Source organism: Rhamphochromis longiceps, linkage group LG18, assembly GCF_057381845.1.
Source record: "Rhamphochromis longiceps isolate RC_006_pf linkage group LG18, R_longiceps_female_GT1.1, whole genome shotgun sequence".
Lineage (NCBI taxonomy): Eukaryota > Metazoa > Chordata > Actinopteri > Cichliformes > Cichlidae > Rhamphochromis > Rhamphochromis longiceps.
In genome coordinates, this window is record NC_140574.1 from 13,216,687 (window position 1) to 13,232,581 (window position 15,895).

At 41.3% G+C, this 15,895-nt stretch overlaps 2 protein-coding genes across 4 annotated transcripts; one reads left to right on the plus strand and one right to left on the minus strand.

Moving 5' to 3' along the window:
* Positions 1-1,327: 1,327 nt before the first annotated feature.
* Positions 1,328-3,524, minus strand: gpr160 (G protein-coupled receptor 160). The gene is given in 5 exon segments (XM_085390022.1): positions 1,328-1,409; positions 1,411-1,650; positions 1,688-1,976; positions 3,231-3,356; positions 3,506-3,524. Coding segments are annotated over 5 exon segments (756 nt in total).
* Positions 3,319-15,853, plus strand: nadkb (NAD kinase b). Of its 3 annotated transcripts, none has more exons than XM_085389363.1 (12): positions 3,319-3,582; positions 5,074-5,367; positions 5,474-5,557; positions 6,216-6,345; positions 7,397-7,505; positions 8,632-8,717; positions 9,206-9,308; positions 9,389-9,564; positions 12,299-12,398; positions 12,522-12,679; positions 14,199-14,281; positions 14,376-15,853. In XM_085389363.1, the coding sequence occupies exons 2-12, from the start codon at positions 5,075-5,077 to the stop codon at positions 14,533-14,535; spliced, it is 1,482 nt and encodes a 493-aa protein (XP_085245489.1). In that variant the 5' UTR covers positions 3,319-3,582; position 5,074; the 3' UTR covers positions 14,536-15,853. The 3 variants fall into 3 exon arrangements, with proteins under 3 accessions (XP_085245489.1, XP_085245491.1, XP_085245490.1); XM_085389365.1 differs by having other exon boundaries at positions 7,397-7,504; positions 8,658-8,717; XM_085389364.1 differs by having other exon boundaries at positions 3,319-3,466.
* The last annotated feature ends 42 nt before the right edge of the window (positions 15,854-15,895 follow it).

The window sequence follows — 15,895 nt, forward strand, 5'->3', positions numbered from 1 at the left end:
CTTTCCTGATTTCAGATCTTGTAAATAAAACCCTGTATAGACAATGAACTTGGATCAAATTCAAGTAAAGTTCTGTAGTGTCAAAATCCGTCATGTCTTTTTTCTAGACCGCCTTTAAGTATAGAGCTCACCAACATTTATGGTCCTGTACATCCTTACACATAACAGTCCGGTGCTGATAATCAGATCCACTTGATTAACTGATCAGCAGTAACTCTGAGCTCTTCTGTAAAAGCAGGTCAGTGTGTTAACTCAGTGCCAAGGAAAAAAGAGGGTTATAAGGCCAGACAAGTCCATCATTCATATGTGGACATCTCAGCAAATTCACCCCAAGGTCAGATTGTGCAAATCACCCAAGAGCTATATGTCAGGCTCTACAGGCCTCAGTTCACATGTTAAAGTTCATGACAGTATATTTAGAAAAGGACTGAACTGGGGAAAGCCTCTTCTCTGTAAAAAGAACATGGCAGCATGGCTTCATCTGAACAAATTTCATTTGGGCAGATGAGAGCAAAGTGGAGATGTTTGCCAAAAACTAAACACAGCACATCAGCACAAACACATCATACCAACTGTCAAGCACGGTGGTGGAGGGGTGATGAGTAGGCCTTGTCTTACAGCCACAGTCATTGAGTCGACCATAAACTCCTCTGTATTCTAAAGTCAAATGTGAGGTCATCTGTCTGGCAGCTAAAGCTTGGGTCAAACTGGGACAGGACAACGAAACTGCAATAAATCTACAGCAGAATTGCTGAAAAATGTAAGTGGTCCAGTCAAAGTCTAGACCTCAATCTGATTGAAATGTTGTGGAGAGATCTTAACAGAGCTGTGCATAAATGACTGCCTGTGATTCTTAATGAAGTGAAGCAACGTAAAGAGGAACGGGCCAGAATTCTTCCACTATGATGTGACAGACTGATAGAGTTATACAGAAAACAGTCATTTCCAGTTATCAATGCTAAAATAAACCTGTCGCCACTTTAGAACATCAGGAGTGACATACGTGTCCAGCAGCTATTTTTGGACCTCAACGAAAGAATGTTCTACCTTTTTATAATTGGTGGTGTTGTACCTGCATAATGTCACCAGTGGTTTTGAGTTCAAACTGGTGCTACATAAAAGTCAGGGAGTTACCAAAATCATCTAGGTCCTCTGGAGATCTGGGAAATGATAAACAATTCAGCTGAGCTATTGTGATCAAAGTTTTAAGCCAACAGATAGTACCTCTCTGTAGTTTGTTACAGGGAAATCCACATTATTCCAATAAATAAAATTTTTTTTTTTTATTTCTTATAATGTAGGTTCTTTAGTAAAATGCTTTGTGCAGTCATGTTTTGTCCTCTGCAGCCAGGCTAAAATTAAATCTCCAACCACAGAAGCTGTCAGGAGGAACTGCAGCCAAGGCAAGGCTGGGCAGACGCTATCAGAAGGCTGTTGAGGAAACGCAGCCAGACCCCGTTCGGATCCAGGTATGAGGGTATTCCTGCGGGTAGAAGGAAGAGAACAGCCAGAAAAACCAGGGAGGGGGTCCAAGTGTTGAGAAATATACACAGAGCTTGGTTGACAAAATTCCTCCCGGACTGAGTGCAAATTTATTCTGTAGTTTGGGGTTTCAAAGGAGGATAATTCACAGATATCTGTATGTAGCAGCTAATCTCAAGAGGATGGCGAGCACACAGTGCAGCACAGAGTCAGGACAAGCAGCATGGCAATATGCAGGACCTGAGAGGTGTGAAAAACTCAGCACCTGTGCATGTGGTGGTGGGAAACAGGCAGTGGGAAGATGGAAAGAACAGTCTACCAGCAGGTGGATGCCAGTAGGCTAACTAATAAAAACATGAATCATTTTGGCTTGAAGGTGGAAGCTTGCAACCTCTGAGTCATGATGTAAAAATGAGCCCAACCAGCCATGAGTGCAGTGGGCCATTGCAGTGCTCTGTATGCTACTCTGAGGATTTGAACCAACAAACAAACACCTCGTCATCATTGGGTGATGATGAGGTGTCTAGGCAGAAAATAGAGTGAAAGATAACACAGATGGAGCAGGGAGTGTACACAATGATAGGGCAAGAGAGGGAAAAGTGACTTAAAGGTTTTGTGGGGATGAAAGAACTGAATAAATTATATGGGAGGTTTGAAGGATCACACTTCAACGCATCTGAATTAGGGAACGGCTTAAGCTTGACAAGCAAGTGATTGCAGCACTCAACGTTTTAGAAAGATCAATATTAGAAAAGCAGCCAGACCTGATGGATTAACTGGTAGTGTGGAGGGAAGAAGTGTGTTCCCAGAACCTGTAAAACCATCATCAATAGCTCCTCCTTCAAAAACGTCACAACCACGGGGTTTCAAATGATTATTGTCCAGTAGCATTAACTTTTGAGAGAATGGTGTTCTCAACAACATGCAAAAAAAAAAACTGGACCCACAAGAAGGAAGAGTACATGGTGCATGTAATACACTGTCATCTGAACCAAAACAAAAACATGTATGTGCTCTGTTTGTGGACTTTCCATCTGGATTTCATAATGAAAGACCACACAATGCAAAGGTGGTCACAGAAAAAGGTCGACAGCGCAGCCATCATAAGGGTTGAGTCCTTTTTCAATGATAGATCATTGAGTGATAAATAAGATAAGTATCACCCACCATTAGCACCGACACTGGAGCCCCACAGGGGAATGTTAAATCATTAGTCTTATCTACTCATACTAATGAATGCTGGCCTGGCTCATCTGATGTCTTTAATGTTGGCTTTGCTGATGATACAGAGATTGTTGGTTTGTTAGTTGGTGTAAACACCAGGAAAACTAAATAAGTTATTTTTGCGTGAGCAGGAAGACACATCAACAGATACCCAGGAAAAATTCCTATGAGAGCCAACAGAAGGTAGCTGTGGATGAAATGTGAGGCAAACTCACACTTATCTCACGTGGGATCACAGACTGGTTTCTTAAACCTGTGATGATCACTTTATTTAAATGTCTTCCATAGTCTCCACCGGAGCACGTTAGGGATTTGGTGGAAGAGGAAATTCACATCATGGATGTGAAGCCATCAGATCTGCAGGAGCTGTGTGATGCTGTCATGTCAACATGGACCAAAATCTGTAATGAATATTTTGGGATTGCTCTGAACGAAAAAAGGGAATCCAACCCTGTACTATCAAAGTGTAGCTAATAAAGTGTCCGGTGAGTGTATTTTTAGTGTGCATTATGAGGGTGTAGTACCGTCTTTGACCAGCAGAGGCAGGCGTGGCGCTGTGGCTTTAAGCACGCTCAGAGAGCGGGGGTTGTAGCGCTGTCTGACAAACGGTGACGTCACCTCCCCGGTTCTGTAACGTGCCAACTTGTACTCTTTGATAGCAGCGCTTCCGTTTTTAAAATACACGCTCGGTACCGTCTAAATATTCCCGAGCCGCGGTGAATTAGTAACGACATGTGCGCGTTCGCGTGTTTGTGACACAGTAAGGCTTCACTTTGTTAAGTTTCACTGCCGATCGGACCCGTTAGCCGGTTAGCCATTGCTAGGTAACGGTAGCTGTCAACAGATCAACGGCTCCAAAGCCGTTAGTCACGGCAGGTACTGAGGTGTTTGTGTGTCTATGTGTGTGTCTGTTAGTTTAATTTCTGCGAGCGCAATGTGTTATAAACGGACGGTTATGTCAGCCGAACTGGGCCCAAGGCCACTGCTGGAAAATGAGGGCTGAACAGAAAGTTGCACAGCTGTGTTTTCTTGACGTATATTTCACCGGTTAGGATGGAGAAGTCCATATGATTGAAATGATCAGTCATTATTTTTCTAATTAACCTGCAGTTGAACAGAGACGATTTATCAGTCAAGTAAAAATGTTTTATTTGTGATTTGTTAGGGTCATTTAGAGGTTTCAACCTCTGAGGTTGAAGGATTATCTGCTCACTAAATACATACATATACTGGTTTACTTTATCAGGCACATTTAAAAACAATTACGTTGTGGGACTCTTGAGCTTTTATAATTTATCATCATCATTATTATTATTTGGCCTTTAAATGTCTGTCTGTCTGGTATAGGCGTTGCTGTATAGGGTAGAGGATGGCACTAACAATAAGACAGGAGGCAGAGCTGAAGGTGTGAGGATTTTCATTGGGACTGACCAGGATGGACAGGATTAAAAAAAGAGTACATCAGAGGGACGGCTTAGGTTAAGTGGTTTAGAGACAAAGAGATGAGGCTGAGATGGTTTGGACATATGCAGAAGAGTGATAGTGGATATACTGGCCAAATTATGTTGAATGTGGAGCTGAACAGCGGAAGACCTCAGAGAAGATTCTGAGGACAGAGAAGGAAGCCATAGAAAGGGCTGATGTGACAGAGGAGGATACTAGGGACAGGGTGAGATGGAGGCTGATTATCTGCTGTGGTGACCTCTAAAGGGAGCAGCTGAAAGAAGTCTGGTATTCAACATGTCACAATCCTAGGACATGAAATGTATCATTTTATAAAACAATAAAACAATAAAAAGCAGCAAATCCTCCTCTTTGAGAAGCTGGAACCAAGTAATAAATAACGTAACAAAGCATTGGGTGATTTTTATTTCAAATAGTCAGGCATTGTCAGTTTCCTTTTTTGGGGGGGGGCTCTTAAGTATTTCAGTAATGAGTACCTCAAATCAATGAGTGCCTCCCACTTGATTTCCTCAGTCAGATTTCTTTGTTTATAAACCTTAAGAATTACAATTGAAGTGCACAGGAATTTGATGGACATTGGGAATTACTATATTGGAAAAGTATTTAAACTTAGGAGATCATGACTAGAAGATGAGCATGTATTTAAATGTTGGTAAAAATTAGACATTCCTTATGATATAATATGAGGACTCAAAAATGCCTGAAAAATTAATGTAATTTAAAATGTACTCCAAGATCTTGTGACTTGGAAGATTTTCATAGCATGAGGGTAAAACTTTGAATGGCTTATTGTACCAAAACCAGTCACCTGATTCCTGTGTTGTCAGATGTGAACTTTACTCAAGTTTGACTGATTTTTATAAGAAATCATCCAAACCCAGTATTTATGTTCCTTGATTGCAGGATGGAAAATTCAGAGACCAATCCTCCATCGAGGCCCCTAGCAGTGCCGGACAGAGCCATGTTGCGACCCTCCGCCCCGCTCGGTCAGATGTCAGAGTCACCCAGGGCCTCTAAGCACAGGGAGCACTCGTCCAAGTCACCAAGGAAACGACGGGATGGGAAGAGGTCGCAGCGACGGGGGGGCGATCATGAACAGCTGCTGTGGGAGATTGAGCGCCGGAGGTTGCCAGGCCAACACGAGCACTTGGAGCCCTGCAGTTCAGCAAGCGACACAGCGGAAAGTTCTCCTAAGAGGTTTGCACTGCAGGTTGCCAGCTGGTCCTTCGTGCCACTGGCACAGCTCTGCTGCTTGGGACGTGAGGTGATGTTCTCTTGACTCCACTGTCTTTCCTTCTCACAGAAGAGCCCACTTTCTACATGGACCGTATCCAGCCACTCACTTCGGACCCAAAGCCTGCATTCTTCCCAACCCAACTTCAGTCATGTAAGCATGAGGGTGCTGAATGAGTCGGACTTTGTGTTTGTTAGGACATTGACACAGATGAGTTTGTGTAACTGAATGAGATAAGATAAATTTAGAATGCTGTGATTGGATATTACCTGAGATGGGAAGGCTTACAAAGTGGGCTACAGATAGTGATCGTCACCTGATCGTAAAGAGTTTCTTTGGCCTTGATTTGTGAACACGCATACAGACAGATTTACCTGCACAATGCCTGTTATCCGCCACACAAAGAAGAAGGGAGATAAAAGGTAAAGGGATGAGGAAAAGAGCATTTTATATATTCTTGTGTTTGGAATTTGACCCCAGCCTGTACAGACATGACCTCAACGTGACCGAGTCATTCATCACGGTTAATGAATGACTAGGCTCCTTGAGAATACTGAATCATATTTATTTAATTGAGAAGACATGGTATCAGTCGGATTTACTTCATTTGATGTCTGTCAGGATCAAAAGCAGACTGACCTAAACTATCAGTACAATGTGGTAGGGTTACGTTAAACTCATTTAAATATATTATATGTGTTCATTTCTTCTTTTTTGTGTGTGTTTTATAACCTGCCGCGGAGAGACGGCGTTTGTAGTTTTAGGTGTTTGTTTATTCACTTGTTTCTCTATGTCTGTGTCCGTGTCCCAGGCACATCCAAGACCCAGCCAGCCAGAGGCTCACCTGGAACAAACCTCCAGTGAATGTGCTCGTCATCAGGAAAATCAGAGATGAGAGCCTGGCTGAACCTTTCAAAGAGCTCTGCAGGTTTCTAGTAGAGGTACAGGACCCAGCGTTTATAGTGTCATACAGTCGATAATGTACTGCACTCCCATTTTCCACAACAATAAAACTACTGACACTGATTATGTTATTACCGCGTCTGCTGTTAAGAGTATGTTAGTCAGGCAGCGATCAGACAGTTTTCAAAGTTCATGTGTCAGCGAGATAAAAGCTTCGATGCTAGGCTGCTGAGTTAGAGCATCCCCAAAATGGCAGGTGTTTTGGGATAGTTTGAGTTGAGGGTCTACAGGTAACCTGGGGCAAAAAGGACAAAGGCACCCGAAGCTTACTGATGTTTGTGGTCAGGGAAAGCTTGCCTGCATGGTCCAGCCCTACATAAGAGCTGCTAAAGAACAAATTAATACTGACGGATCACACAGGGCGGCACAGACTGCTCTGAGTGCCACGAAAGAAGGTGGCCTGGTCTGATTAAATTATCTTTTATATCCAGCGGACACTACCATGTGTCTGTGTTTTACCAGGACAACAGACTGTGTTTGTTTGTTTTTCTTTCAGAGAAGACAGACTTTTCTTTTTAACAACAAGTATCTCCAAAATTGGGCAACATACATAAATTAATAACAAAAAATAGGCCAGAACAAAAGTAGAGTTTGGGCTGAGCCGTCTCTTTAAAAAGTGATTTCACTTCAGTTTTGTCTGTTGGCGAGTTGTAAACTTCACCCATGTACCTACTGAGAAACATGGCAAAGAACCAAGTGTACACTGACACACTTGTAGACCTTAAGAGCAACAAATAATCATAAAGAAGAATGCAGGAAAGCGTCCAGACATGTAAGTTATAGTCTCGTTTCAAGCAGTTACAACACCTTGTGACCAGATGTTTGTTTTAAAAAAACAAAAAAAAAAGCTGTACTTTGTGAAACCAGACGGTCGGTGTTGGACAGTGAATCCACATATTTGCATTCCATACAGGTGCTATCACTAAGCTAGCTACATGTGTTTGGCACATGTTTAACGTTATTTTGAAAGGCTTACACTTAAGAGATGTCTGTGTGTGTTTTGGCTGTTGTTGTGCGTTTTTGTGTCAGGAGAAGCAGATGATGGTGTACGTGGAGCGCAGGGTCGCAGATGACGCCACGCTGTCGAAGGACGAGGCGTTCGGCTCAATCCGTAATCAGCTCTGCACCTTCAGAGAGGGTGAGACCCAAAGCAACACAAAACTTGACCATTAGAAGACCAGATATTTGTGTTTAGTAAAAGGTGCAATCTTTTGATGTTTATTCTTCAGTAAAAGTGTAAAAATGGCAAAGATGAAGTGTTGAATTATTGATTATGTTACCCTAAGCGCTATTCTATTTCTACTCTTAAGATAACCACATCAGCAATGCAAAGAACTTGCTGAACTTACAGTTTTCCTTTCAGAATGATTACATATTTAAAATTATGTACATTCATTTTTCATTATTTCCTGTGTTTCTGTTTAAAAAAATAAAAAGGGTACTGGAGATGTGTTAAAAAAAACATGTATAACAATGTGTTGTTTCTATTGCATTTCATCTTCTTTTTATAGTATAACTAAATGATCTTTATTTATAAAGTCATCCTTCAAACCAAGATAAAGAGCAGCTTTGCTAAATTTTCTTTCCTGATCTGTTTTTTGTTGGGTTTATTAAATTGTTTCCATTAACTACATTAGCTACAGCCGAAGTAGTGTTGTCAGTGTTGGGTTTTTCTGTTTATTTGTGCTTTGCATCTTTTTGTTCCTATAGCTCTTTAGTCTCATTGTCCCTACTTCATGTAGGTTTTTATCTGAAAGACCTGCCCAGGGTGTACCCCACCTCTTGCCCTGTGACAGCTATGATAGGCTCCAGCGCTCGGATCTTATATTGTAGTACTTTAAAGGATGTGTCGTTGTTTGTTAAATAAGCGTGTTCAGTTTGAAGAGTTGCTATCAGAGAGAGGATGTTGCATGTTTGAACCACTGCTCTGTTTTCCTAGTTAATGTTGTGTTGGATCAGTACCTCACTACATATGGTGGCTGTTTCTTTGTCATTCATGTTATTGGATGCTCCCATGCAGCATTTTTTCCCAATGTGTTTTTCTATTAAAAACACTTAAACTGCCATTAATGAAATATTCTGACAATCTGTGTTGTGACTGTTATAAAGTAGTGCAAAAGGTGAAACTTTAATAAGGGATCCTGAGTATTGAGTAAATATGATGAAAGATGTTGGCAGTGTCTGATGAGGGGGAAATCTTTTAATGGCTCGTGCTTGAAGTAACATTGTTGTATTTTTTAAGCACTTACTTTGTGTGACGTCAGGTTATGATGATATATCCGACTGCATCGATCTCATCATTTGTCTGGGTGGCGACGGGACTTTGCTTTACGCCTCTTCGCTCTTCCAGGTATTGTGATTTTTTTTTCTTTTTTTTTTTTCTAAATGTCAGAAAACCTTATTGACGTTAGCCAAGACCTTTGTAGCGGTGACATAAAAGAAAAAAAAAGCGAGTTTTACATTTTCCACTGTTTCTATTTTAATGTAGCGTTTTTAACCCTGGTGAGTAATTTATGACTGTTGCTCCTTCATGTTACAGACTCAGAATAGCAAAATGAATCACATCAAAGACACACTGTGTTTTAGAAGTTGCCGTGTGTGTAATATTATAACAGATGTTCATTTTGCATTGTAATTGCATTATAACCATAACAAATCTTTCAGATTCCTTCTCTTCTGAATTAATGTTTGTTTAAAATATAAAAAGAAATGCTTGGACTTGAATATTTAATTACAGTTTTCCTGTCGATGAGCTTTTCAAAGTATAGGTTGGATCATTTCTATTGTTCTGAGTTGGTTTTAATTTTTACATAATGACGTGCCTTCTCTTTTCCGCAGGGAAGTGTCCCTCCAGTCATGGCATTCCACCTTGGCTCTCTGGGCTTTCTGACACCGTTCAAGTTTGAGTCATACAAGACTGAAGTAGCCAAAGTGTTTGAAGGTAAACTGCAGCTCTTTCTGGATAATAATAGTTTCATTGGAAACTTTTTACCTGATCGGCAATTTTTGGGGGACTTTCAGGCAACGCAGCAATCACTCTGCGCAGTCGTCTGAAGGTGAAGGTGGTGAAGGACATGCTTCAGAGAACAGGAGAGCAGCCGTACAGCGGAGGGCCACAACAACAGCCGGAGCACAATGGACTCCTTCCTCATGGACACACCAACACTGATGCTGGCAGGGTCACCCTGCAGCTACAGGTTTGTTAAAATGGTCAGTGAGAATATCAGCTGCTGGACTGTTTACGCCCCAAAAATAAGCTTGTTGGCTTTTGTGTTCTTGTTTAGAAGCTGAGGTGGATTGTACGTCATTCTGATGATCAGATCATCAGATTAATGGTTGGACAATTCTCAAGATAAACATAAATGTAGATTACAGGCTGGAACTTTTTCATGATTTTGAAGAATAATTTTAGGAATTTAGTAGGTGGATAGAATGAGCTTTTCTGTTCTTATGAAGCACTCAGTTCCTACAGCACAGGTCACATTTACCCATTCACAGTCAACCCTTCTGGGGTTTCTGGTGTGAAGAAAGTGTGCAGCTGTCAGGCAACAAATGAAACTCTTGTGGCTAGCTTGAAGACACATGGCTGATGCAAACTTTTATTCACGCGGTTATCAGTGCCACTAAATGATAAATTAAAATATTATAATGAGGGCAAGGGTTACAAACCTTCATTGAACGACCTAACAGTTTGATGTCAAAGAGAGTGAAAAAACAGTGTCAGGGCAGGAGAGAAGCATCTGTTAATTAGCTGATTGCTTCGTTGCGTCCCTCAGCTGTTTGTGTACTTTGGAGACAGATGCGCTGAGTTTTCAGTTTACTTTTTCACAGTCATGGCTCCTTTGAATTTATCAGGGTGTCTGTGAGTCTCAAAATGTCTTAAATATACAATTACCAGTAAAAGCCCTTAAATGTATTTCCAGTATGCTGTTTACACACTTTTATCACTCAGTGTGACTGCATCTTTAATGCTGCGTCTGATAGTTTGACTAACCTTTTCAGGCAGGTTTTACCTGTGTAAAAGGCTGATAAAATACTTTATCTAACTGAACACACACTTAAAAGAAATCTTAAAACACAAACCACCTAAGGTTTTTGTGGGAAACCCTGAAGATGATGATGATGATAGGGTTACCAGCCAATCAGCCTGCAAAAAAACAACAGTATGTTGAAGGATTTCAAAATTAGGACTTCTGAAAATGTGAGACTATGTATGAAAATGAATTCTTAAACAGTACTTTTGTTAAACCTTTTAAGTTAAAACTGAAAGTCTACATTCCAGTCACAACCTGATTATTTGATTTAAAATCCAGTTAACTCTCTAAAAGCCTTAGGTTTAACTTTTGTACCTGAGATCATTGAGATGCCAAGGAAAGCACCACAACCATGTTGCTGTTTCCTTGCGGGTCTCTAAAATGCAGTCCTTTTTAAATCTATCATATGATTAATCTCTCTGAGGTCCTTTAGATTCAGCAGCTGGGACCTCTTAGTTCCCAGTTAAGTTCCTGTGGTTCCTTAGTTCCTGTAAATATTTGGGCTCATGGGACTGCAGTTTGGCCTCCTTGTTAATTCCCGATCACACTCCTGCACGCCATTAAGATGATGGAACCTGACTGTGTGTGTATGTGTGTGTAGTCTAGGGCTCAGTGAGGGATCATCAGCTTGGTTGCCATGGCAACAGTCATAATAAAGCTGCTCGGGAGAGAAATTCGGATGTTATGAATGTTTGTTGAGCCAGTTTCCAAGGATACTGTGGCGTCAACAGTGGAGTCAGTGCCGAATGGATATTTAATGATTCCTGACGTTCTCGGTTTGACACACTGTGTAACTAGCGAACACGACACACACACATAGCCTCTCTCTCTAAGCACAGCCCTCTCCTTAGTCCTCTCACCCCCCTGGAGTTTTTAGGCTCATCGATAAAAGACAGTGACGGATTGTTCTGATCCCTGAGCTTCAGTTTGACCTCACATTACATCATGTCTGCTTGCACCCAGCAGGATGTTTGCGTTGTGCTCAGCTGACGTCAGTATATCTGTCAGACATCACAACACGGCGCTGCAGCAGGCTGTGAGACTCACTGAAGTGTGGAACATGATTTGTTTGCAGTCAGTCTGCTTGTACTTTTTTCTTTCTGTAATGTACTAGTTTATTGTTTTATGGAGTACACTGAGCAGATTTAAGGCTGTCTTCAGGGAACACATGGATATGTTATTCTGTGTTTTACTGCTCAATGGGTGTGGAGTTTATTTACAATTTACATGACAACCAGTTTGTTTATTAGACCATCTCCAACCAGAGGCTTCCTTTTATTAGATTTGCTTGTTTGAGTGTTTGGTGGAAAAATCAACCAGATATTTTGCTGAAATTTTAGTGCCAACTTAAAAGGACAAACTGATTTAATTTTGTTGTAAATAGCACCACCATGTGGATATTAACAGCATGACACTCTGGCAAGTTCATACAATCTTTTCTGCTGTCTCCATACAGTCTATATACAGTTTCCTTGATCTGTAAAATCACAACCATTGCTACAGTTTTATTTTTTAACTGTGTTTTAGTGAGCCCGAGCTAAAGACATTTATTTGCTTTTTCATTTTACTGCACTAAATTCACATTTATAGATAACTGCTCATATTAACTCATTCACTGCCAGCCATTGGCAGTGAATGGCTATAGACGTCAATGGCAGTGAATGAGTTAAGTATGTGTCATTTGGTCAAAAGATGGCACTGCAGTTGCATATTTTGGGTCTTCAGTATTCGGAGAGAGGATTTATATCCTTTCTAAGAACATGGCAGAGTTCCCTAGGCCTTCTGATCTTATCTATTGTGTGTGTGTGTGTGTGTGTGTGTGTGTGTGTGTGTGTGTGTGTGTGTGTGTGTGTGTGTGTGTGTGTGTGTGTGTGTACACGTACACGTACATGTGCAGGTGTTGAATGAGGTGGTGGTGGATCGAGGACCCTCCTCCTACCTGTCCAACGTGGACTTGTACCTTGATGGACGACTCATCACCTCAGTGCAGGGAGACGGTGGGTCTGTGCTTCTTCCAGAGCACTGATTCGGTTTCTACTAGAGCTGAAACAAAGTGTTTGTGTACAAATAAACTCAAAGGCAAATGTTATAAACTGCCTCCATCTCACTCTGTTCTCCAGGTTTGATCGTGTCCACACCTACAGGCAGCACGGCGTACGCGGCTGCAGCAGGAGCTTCTATGATCCATCCCAATGTCCCCGCCATCATGGTCACTCCCATTTGCCCCCACTCGCTCTCTTTCAGGCCCATCGTGGTTCCTGCTGGGGTGGAGCTCATGGTAAGGAGGAGGTTGGAAACATCTTTATTGTGTTTTGTATATATTAAATGTTCTCTCAGTGCTGACGGAAGGAAAAAACTAAATCATATTTAAATGTTGCCAAACAACAATTATGAATCTAACATAATCTATAGAAGTCCATATTGCTAGAAATCCAGCATCTTTCCCCCCACACAACAGTGCGCTTTCACACCACACTAATAGCCCAAACTCACTCACTGTATTCACCTTGAGCCAAAATAACGCGAAAAGAGCCATCAACACGATCTGCCAACACAGTATAAAGGATGCAGCTGCCATGAGATCAGCTACTGGTTAGTGAAGTCCCATTTTGAAGCCTATATTTTAGTGTTTTCACCATTGCTACCTTGGCTTAAAATAAACAAAACCAAAAGATGAACAGAGGAATGGTCGCATCTGACTGTGCAGCTGTTCGCACATACGCTAATGACATGTCAGTCACAAGTCACCAGCCAATGAGTGTACTACAGATAATCCTCCTCTCTGAAACATGGTATCACCAAGATTTACAAAATAGACCTTTGGGCAAGATGATGAACCCCAAGTTGTTCTCTGATCCGACCAGAGAGTGAGTGTGTGAATCTTAGATAGGAAAAAAAGTGCTTCTATGAATGGGGGAATGAGGCATGGTTTATAAAACAAGTATAGTAGAAAAAAGCTATAAAAGAACCAGTCCATGTACTATTTAGTGGCCGCCCCCCAACCCAGCTCAGACTGTGTCTTATGGGCACAACAAATGTGCGTGTCTAACCTTACTGCACAAGAAGATCTGTTCCAAACGTGTACCACCATTCTACACAACTTAATTAGTTCTGATTGGATTTCGTCTCAACAGACTATCTTCAGCTCATTCATAAAAGTGTCGGTACATTTCATCATAGCTTTTGTCCTCGTGCATTAGTTTTTATTTAGCTATTGTTTTGTTTTTGTCAGAAGAAAAGGCCATTGATGAAATGTATTGGTCAGTGACATTAACACTGGTCTGGAGGCATCTACAAACAAACACCAGGTAACCTAACATGCAAGTCTTTGGACTGTTAGAGAAAACCCACAATCCTCCAGGTACCAGGTCAGGCGGTTCGAACGAGCAAGCTTCTTGCTGTGAGGCTGGTGGTCTGTCCATCACTTTATTACAGGCTTAAATATCTTAATTAAATTTTTACCCCACCGTTGTGGAATAACTCCAGTAACCCTCTTACTTATACCAGCTCTAACAAGGGTTTGAATGAGAAATATTGGATACATTTCATAAAATTGTTCCTGTCAGCCGCTCTGAATTATAGTCACTTTGTTTTATCTGGTAACAACAGCAGTTTTTGCATTGGTGCTTTGGTTCATGGCCAGATGCTCACAAAATGAGTGACGTGCCCTTTGTTCTCATCCGTAAGTTTGTCAGTGCTGGTTAGAAAATGCTTTAAAAGTAAAATGGAGCTGCTCGCCTGGCTGATGTTGTTTTAACTCTAACACTGACAGTCTGTCCTCGCCTTCCTTGAAACAGATCACGTTGTCCCCTGATGCCAGGAACACTGCCTGGGTGTCGTTTGATGGCAGGAAGAGGCAGGAGATCCAGCACGGAGACTGGTAAGCACAAGTGTCGACGTCTGTAACAGATTCACTACAAATACTTTTTTCCTCAGTTTTAAGATGATTCTTCCGTCTGTTCTTCTACCCACAGTATTAAGATCACGACCTCCTGTTATCCGGTGCCATCGATCTGTTGTCACGACCTGGTGTATGACTGGTTTGAAAGTCTGGCTCAGTGTTTGCACTGGAACGTACGCAAGAGGCAGGCCCGACTCGCAGACACCTCTGACTCGTCAGACACAGAAAACTGACTGGTATTGTTGGGGTTCAAAGACATTCACCTGAAGCTCTCTGCAGCAGCCCGGAGAGAACGAAGGGATCAGGTTTGTTCAGAGACGAACTGAGGAATCGTCTGCAACCAAATCAGCGTCAAATCAGCGGTGCACAGTGATCATTTGCACCCCAAGTCATCAACGCATTACAGTCCAGTGAATACACACTGTAGTTTATGTGTATCTTCCAGAAAGAAAGCATGTTTCATCTTACCCGGGAATGGAAAAAAAAAAATCTTAACAATTGCATGATGATGACCACCCGAAGCTCCTCATGAGTACTAAACAATCATCAATGATAAGTGTAAGAGTGCTAGATGTTAGCGACATAAACGTAGAGATACACTGAAAGCTGAAATGAAGCAAACATACTCTTTGTACTCAACCTTTAAATGTACATTTGTAAATACAAGAATCTAGGATTAATTTATTTAACGTCATATTTATGTAATATCTGAATATTTTCAGGACAGGAGTTTGAAGCAAGTTTAAGAAAACAGTCGACTTAAAATGAAATTTCTATCACGGAGTAAACCAAAGACGACTGTATGTGATTGTTTTCTACTTTATGAACGTCTTGTGGAGTTCACGGCCTACTTTCTGTTCTCACCGTAAAACACTTCATGTTTCAGCTGCCTTACAAACTTCTCAGCCTGAGTTATAATGCAAGTCAGATTTCTGTGTCGCCGTCGTTATCAACAGATTGTGAAATGATTAAAAGATGTAGCAGGAGCCAAACTTAAAAATAAAGAAAAAACAAACTTTTTTTTCCTTTTTTCATCTTTATGTGAACCCAAACTCTCCCTTCATCAAATCAGTTTTTTTTTTTTTAGCTCTTATGAGAAAACTAGTAGTTCTAGTTAGCCAGTAAAAATCATTCAATAAGCACATTTTCTACAATTACGTGTCATTCACTGCTGTTTCTCTGGACTGATGTTAGCACTGCTGCTGTTTTTAGATGTAAGTCTTGCCATGTTTGCTTCACGTTTTGGTGTGCTGCACACAGTGAGCCAGGTATTTAAAATTAATTGTCAGGAAGTGGGTTAAAGCGCAGGTAAGCAAATTAATGGAAGCATGTCTCACCCCAACCGGTTGCAGCAGATGGCCCCGCCCCTCCCTGAGCCTGGTTCTGCCAGAGGTTTCTTCCTTTTAAAAGGGAGTTTTTCCTTTTCCACTGTCACCAAAGTGCTTGCTCATAGGGGGTCATATGATTGTTGAGTTTTTCTCTGTATCTATGAAGCGCCTTGAGGTGACTTTTGTTGTGATTTGGCGCTATATAAATAAAATTGAATGTTTGTGGCACTGAAATAGAAATTTGTTTATCTTAAAATTTTGACTT

Bases quoted from the DNA above. Each gene is read 5' to 3' on its own strand.
- nadkb (XM_085389363.1), top strand. From the start codon at position 5,075: ATGGAAAATTCAGAGACCAATCCTCCATCGAGGCCCCTAGCAGTGCCG. The intron at 12,680-14,198 runs GTAAGGAGGAGG...TCCTTGAAACAG, and splicing joins CTGCTGGGGTGGAGCTCATG to ATCACGTTGTCCCCTGATGC. The intron at 14,282-14,375 runs GTAAGCACAAGT...TTCTACCCACAG, and splicing joins GAGATCCAGCACGGAGACTG to TATTAAGATCACGACCTCCT.